Consider the following 7275-nt stretch of genomic DNA (forward strand, 5'->3'; position numbering starts at 1 on the left):
ATATATCATTGTTGTTTATTAGGCAGCAATACGGAAAGAGCTGAATGAATTTAAAAGCACAGAAATGGAAGTACATGAGGAAAGTCGGCAATTTACCAGGTGGGTGAATCCCTCTTCTTGTGTAAGTTGAGAAATGAGCATGAGAGCAAACCTCTGCCTTTCTGCAAGTTCTCTGCAGTTGTGTCATGGTTTGTGTGGATTCCTGCCATGGGTCCCCTTGAATCCCACCACTGATTCTGTTGGAATTCCCAGTGTTGCTGATACTATCTCTAGCTGATAGAGCAGTGAAGATGACTGCAATGGATTGGTTACTATGTAGAAAAAGATTGGGGAATCTAAAAAGTAGTGCTTTGAAAGACCTCATCAGTTTTCCCAGATGAAGTTAGTAGTCCTCAAGAACATAAGATAAAAGGGATTTCCTTCTCTGGCAGTACTCCCTTGCTCATGAAAGTTTACATTTTTGTTGATGCATATGCTAAGTGAAAGCTAGATGATGTTATGAACTTCAGAAAAGCTCACCAGCATCTTGGTGAGATTTCTAAGGGTCACTTAGGCTCCTGGCAGCAGTTTCTGGGGAACAAGATAGATTCCCTTTTTGCCACTTCTAATGTGTTTATCTGGATTTGTTTTGTTCTCTGCTTTGGATAACACCAAGATGTTGTCTGAAGCATTATTATTTTAAAGAGGCTTGAAGTGTCCATGGTTTTTAGCAGGCTTTCAAATTTGCCTGTTATTCCTAGGTGGATAGAGACACTTCCTGTAATCTCCATGCCACGTGTTCATTTTTCTTGGAAGTTACAAAGGCTGAAAATTGCCACCAGCAAGCAAAACTTGATGTTAGGATTGGCCAACATTGTATACATAGTATTAATGTCTTTGCTTCCACAGAGAATTAAGTAAAAAACAATTGTCTAGGACTGGGTCCCTTCCGTTCCATGCTACTGTTTCAACCAAACTCAGGATCTCAGCTAGTGAGTGTGAATCACCTAATTAAAGAGTGTTTCAAAAGGAAAATTCATAATGGGAGATGGGTGTTTCATGCATCTCCTACTTCATTGCTTAATTTCACAACTTCAGGAATATCCTTCTCACCAAAACACAGATTTTTAAAAAATAATAATGTAAAGTCACTTCTGTGTAGATATAACATGAACAATTTAATTTTTCAAAGTTCAAACCAGTTTCACAGACAGCAAACCTAAGCCAGAAAATGAATCAAGGAGGCAGGGTTTTAATTTAGTAATGCATTCTGGCCATTAGAAAATGTCCTTTTCAAACATGGAGATGTATTTTTTCATTTGGCTTCTGATGTCATTTTCTCCTTAGGTAGTAGGTAGTATATCTTTTTCAGAATATATAAAAATACCACTTTTAAAGAAAAGAGCACCCCAAGGGAGAGAATAAAAATGGCAGGTATAGAAACTAACCCCCTGCTTACACAGTTGTGTTTCTTGAGTTGCATTGCAGTATCAAAGCATAAGTACAGACAGGCATGATTCATACAAAAAGAATTGGATATTTTTTCACGAGCTTCAAGAACAGTTGAGGCTGATTAGAACTGGATTCTTGAAAGCTGAACTAGGAATCCAGTGGAGTGACAAACCAGTTAAAAAGTGAATTTTTTTTTTTTTCAAGGAGGGCCTTGGAAAATGGAGTTAAAAATAGGGACAGCCAGATTGTGATAAATGTAGGCAATGATTCTATAGGATCCTGAAAGAATTTCAGCCTGAGAGAAATCAGGTTTTTTTCTGTTCCCTCTCCATGCTCTTTTGATCATGTTGTGGAGTTACTACACAGAAGTCAAAAGAGTAACACTAGAAAAAGCTAATTAAGAGCAGAATAAAATGCAGATGTTTTAAGTCAATTGCAATTTTGAAAATAAAAAGAGATCTCATCTCCTCTGGGACCTCTCATTAAAAATGATGTAGTTTCTGCTACTTTTGGATTGATACAACAAAAGTGATTTAAGAAAATCATAGACAGAAGTCTCTAGCCAGAGAATTAATTTCTCATACTTTAATTATTTTCAAGGAGATCACTGAGGTAATGCAAACCAAAAGACACTTGTATTGTCAGCTGATTAACAAAGGCTATTCTGTGAGAGAATGAGAAAACAGGGAAGCTGCTTACTAAACAAAAGTAGTTTATAACATATGGTTTCCTATATTATTGCAGATTAAATATAAGATGCTTTAATATTATAATCAGTACTTAAAATATATTTGAAATGCTAAAATTTTATGTTAAACTTGGGAAAGAAAGAACACTGGTTTTCATTGTTTATCAGTTACTGTAATGACTGTCAATTGAACTGGTTTTCTATTCCTAGTAATTTAGACCAATTATTTCTGTTATTTCATAACATAATCCAAGAAACTGCATTTCTAAAAATAGAGAAATCAACACAAGTTTGGGAAGAGTGTATTAGCAGATGTTCATGAAGTGTTTCTAATGGAAATGCTATATATAGTCCAGTATATTGTTTTTCTACACAAATACAAAACCTCTGTGTCTTTTTTGCAGTCCTCGGTATCCCCATTTAGCAGATGAGCTGCACACTTGTGACTGTCAGCCTTTGTGCACACCTCCTTCATTTGAGAAATGCATCCCTGTATTGCATTTAGTCAACTTACAGGGATAATATGTGGAACTGCTCAGAGAAAATGTGTCAAACAAAAACTTAGGTAGATCTGTTGTGTAGATGAATCATTGCCATGCCTTTTCCAAGCTGCTGTATTTTTTACTACTTCATGGACAGATACATTTTTTAAGCCATTTAAACAGAGATTTATGTCTTGTGATAGATATATTGAGAACCTGATACTGGTGCCCTCTTTACCCTTTTGCTTGGATTCATTATATTTAACATGATTTAGATTTTCAGTTGCTGTAGGTTCCTAACTTATAGGAAAGGTTGGTGACACCTTTTGGAGCAACCCACTTCTCTAGCCATCATGCAGGCAATCTGGAGTGAAGCACATGCCCTACCTAAAAGCCAAAAAAAAAGTAAGGTATATTTGGGCCTTCATGTGCCTCAGTTCACTGCTGTTAGTAAGAAGAAAGCATCCGAAGTGCTATAAAATTTGTTGCTTCATTTTGCACAAGGATTAAAAACTCAGAAATTTAACTTCTATGGTTTAGCAAAGCTTTTTGGATAATAGTTACAGACAGCATCTCCAAATAATGGATGCAATTGTGGCTTAATCTGTATTGGCAAACAAAACAGACTGGAGACTGTTCTCTGGCCCTGAGGCCAGCAGGCTTGGCACAGCCTGAATTCATGCAGTTAAACCTCTTCCTCTCACCTCAAAACAGGGTGATGTCCCCCCATACCCAGCTTGCCTACTGTCCTGTGCTAACCCCAAACTTCCCTAGGCAGTACCAGAAAGCACTGGTTGACCCAAGCAGGACTGTGCCAGGGACCATACTGGCAGGTTAATGTCACAGACAGACAGCGACACACCAGAGCTTGAGACACACCAAATCCCTGTTTGGTTTTCTAAGTAGAGAGAGACAGACAGCAGGAATAATAGGTCTGACTCTAAACCCACACAGATCAGGAAAATCAGGAATAATTGGACCACAAAAGGAAACAGCTGTGCAAGCAGGATGAGGATTGGTGTCATTGTCAGTTGAAATAACATAATTCTAAGTTTTTTAATTTATCTTTTCAGGTTTCATCGTCCATAACTGTTTGACTACATCCCATCTTTCATGTAACAATTTTCTTTGGGGAAATCATTGCGTCCTGAAGACCTGAAATTGCACTGGAACTTGATTGAGTATGAGTGTGTGCTACAGCTTACCCTGAGGCTAATGGAGAAAGTGGCCCTTGTCTTTGTCAATGGACAAATGATTTGTCTAGGAGGAGAACCCACAGGAAGCGTTTGTCCATGTCCAGACAGACCATGGTTCTGTGGCCAGCTCACACGGACAAGCCAGTGGACTTCTTCGTCAGAGCTCCACAAGTCAGGAAGTGCTGAAGACAATCGCTGGAGAGCCTGCTAGCAGGATCTCATCAGGCTTCATAGGGTTGTGACTAAGGGTAACAGGGAGGGGGGTGTGAAAAGGACTGAGAGCTGGGGGAATGGAGACTTTGTTTGTCAGTCCACAGAGAAAAGTGGAATGGATGGGACTGCTCAACAATGCACATGGCCAGTGGGAAGAATTATTTTTTAAAAAAACAGAGTGTGAGCAGCTGTGCATGTAGGTTTTTTTGGTGGCTGCAGCCTGTCTGAAAAAGATAGCAAGCCATAAGTCCTTGTGTCATCAGTACTTTAGGAAGAACTGTCATTTTCTTTGGTGCCAGTAAATACAGTTGCCAGAAATTAGTCTTAGTATAACTCGACTGTCTTTTTTTCAAATCCCAGTGCACATGGTTCAAGAAAACACATGGAACATTCATTCAGAACAAGTCATATTTTTTGGTTTTTAATGTTGACGTACTCTGGATCCTCCAAAATACATAAACAGGATTTGAAGGACAAAGAAAGTGACACTATGAATGCAGTGAAATGCTTTGTGTTTAGAAACACTTCTTGCTGTCTGTTGCTTGCCATTCAAACCAGAGGGATCATTATCTTTGTCATCCATAGCAAGCAGTGGTGACAACTTTGACATCATGCTAGTGTGAATCCAAAGTCAGAATTGAAATTAGGCCCAGAAGTCTTTGCTAATAGGTCTGAGCAATGATTACTAATGTAACTTTTTACATTTAAGGACTCTTGCACTGCTTTGAGGAAGAACTCCCAGATGAATCAGTATGTCCTCAGCTAGTGGTCCTGTAAAAGTGAAAGGAAAATCCTTGGAGTGTCTCCAGCCTGCTCTTGTTGAGTGTGAAGAATGCTTCTTAGATTCATAATTTTTTATACTATCTTGAAATTGTACATGTGAATACAGTACTATTAAAATTAAGTGGTATGGAGTGTGAAAGGCAATACATGTTTTTTCTAAGTTGGCCTAAAGGCCTATTAAAAAGCCTGGGACGTTGTTTACACTAAGAAATTCTCTGTCTTACATTAGCACTTATTTATCCTTTGAATTAGTGTACACAACATTGAGGGGGGGGTCTGGAATTCACATATGCATACATTTAATGCAGTATTACAATATATTTGCTATTTATCCTTTCTAATGTGTGTACATATTACAATTTTTTTTTGTCTTTTATGTGCCCTGTTCAGTTTTTAATTATGAAGTGTAAGTATTTCTTTTTCTGGCAATAAAAGGTCTGTGTAGATGTGATTTTTACCTCAGAACCTGTGATAGATTCTTGTGGAATGTGTTTAGTTTATAAAATTGAAGGTTGTTGTTAGAGATGTCAGCCTAAAGGCAGGAAGGCAATTTGGTGGGTAAAATTAGATATTCCTCTTTAGAGCTATTTACAGCAAGACCAGGTTTGCATAGATGAGATGGATTATTTTAGTGAAGAGCACTTCTAGTACGAGGAGAGTGCTTTACGACAGCCGTCACTCCCCGTCACTCTCCGTCACTCTATTATTTTTAAAGAGATTGGCAAACCTTTTTTAAAAAAGGGTAAGATTTATATGACTGTTAGGATCCCTTACATTTTAGTAAAAATCTAATGATGTACAAGCCCCAAAATATCAATAACCAAAAAAAAAAAAAAAAAAGAAGCCATCTACATGCTTATAGCAAAGAAAAGGAAAAAGCACCTTCCTTAGTTAATGGAATCAATAGGAGCCATTAGGATTCCATTTGCAGAAAATAAGCTTCTGGAAGGCCCATCATTTTATAAATATAGAAACACCACTTTGACATCAAGGAAGCAGTGAAAATGTATTCTTTGGCACGAAATCATACAGGAATTAGCAAGGCATTAGAGTTAAGGTTTGTCAGCAATTCTGGTAGAATGCTAATTTTTATTTTTAGAATTTGAAGAGTAAACTTAAAAGTTACACTAGAATAGTTATGCTTAAACTTTTTTTTTTTTTGCTGATGTAGCCAAATTTACAAATGTGTGTCCAAAATCATAAAAAATTTTTGAATGTTGACTTTGAAGTAAAAAACACAGTGTTTCACTTCAAAGGAAATGAGTGGAGCAATTAAATAGTTCTCAGTGTTGCCTTAATCACACTGAAACATTTGAAAGCAGCCAAGATACTGAAGGCAGAAAGACAGCTGTTGCACAGGCAGAATAACTTGGACAAAGGTAAGGTTGGACTATAAATACTTTCTATAAGACATTAGCTCTACCATTATGCCAAAGTACATATGGGTTACAAAAGCAAGCTAAAGCTTGTTAAACTCTTAGGATGAAGTGAAAAAACTGACTTTGCAAGAAGATATTCCTCTATACTAGGCCTGGAGCATGGATGGAAAGTCATGTGCCAACCTTTTTGTTTTAAGAGTTAGAAGACAAAGATGTGGATACAACTTCTGGCTCAAACTTCTTTAAGCTGAAGTTATGTCATAAGAAATGAGGATGTATAGGTGAGGTATCACTTAGACTTTCCCTGTCCTCCTTAGGGGGTTCGAGGGTTTTTTTAAAGTATTCACTACAAGCCATTGCTGGATGCAGAACACTAGCCATGGTAGAGAGGCTGTTAATTTTTAATTTCTTACTGTTATGATAATAATCAGATAAATTTCTTGGCCCACAGTTCAGTGAACTAATTAAGCACATTTATGTGATTGGACAAAAAGAGTTGCCTTTATTGGAACTTATGTAAAAACTTATGTAGTATACTTGCAGAATTAGAACTACAAACTATCCATTGTAGATTGTACCCATACACAGACATAGAACTGTATATGCTATTTTTATACTCTAAATATCACCTGGCAGAAAACCAACAGCTGTAAATTCATGTCCATGCAATAAAAAAATAACAAGAATTTGGTATGTCACTATGATAAGTGAAGCAAGTTTGCTCTACTTTATTGAGAAGCCTGAAGTCCATTTCTGCTGCACTCTGTATTGATGATTTCAAATGTCTTCCAGTTGCATCAACAATCCATTGGAAATATTGCACCATATACCTGTTATGGTGCTGCATGCCTGTTAGAAGGGAAAAATCAAAATAACACTTTTGATGCAAAGTATAGTACAGTCCAGTTGGCTAAGAGGGATCAGTATGATAATTTTTATCAAGTTGGAGGAATCATTTAAATGTCATCCATAACATAGACAAACCTTAAACACGACACTTACGTTCCATAGAGTCAGATTTGAACTCAGATGTCCACATCCACACAAAGAGAAAACTAGTAGCTTGAATAGTGGTTTCTGAAATGGTCTCATATATCACATTT

At 37.1% G+C, this 7275-nt stretch overlaps 1 protein-coding gene across 5 annotated transcripts in view; it reads left to right on the top strand.

Moving 5' to 3' along the window:
• Positions 1–5636, top strand: part of PHACTR2 (phosphatase and actin regulator 2) — a 136809-nt gene extending 131173 nt beyond the window's left edge. For all 5 annotated transcript variants that reach the window (XM_085055734.1, XM_085055733.1, XM_085055737.1 and 2 more), the window contains 2 exons: positions 23–99; positions 3675–5636. In XM_085055734.1, the coding sequence (XP_084911860.1) occupies positions 23–99; positions 3675–3690 (93 nt within the window). In that variant the 3' untranslated portion in view covers positions 3691–5636. The remainder of the gene's footprint in view (positions 1–22; positions 100–3674) is intronic.
• Positions 5637–7275: the final 1639 nt, after the last annotated feature.

The sequence above is a fragment of the Lichenostomus cassidix genome, chromosome 3 (assembly GCF_008360975.1).
Source record: "Lichenostomus cassidix isolate B80296 chromosome 3, HeHo_3.0, whole genome shotgun sequence".
NCBI classification, from domain to species: Eukaryota; Metazoa; Chordata; class Aves; order Passeriformes; family Meliphagidae; genus Lichenostomus; species Lichenostomus cassidix.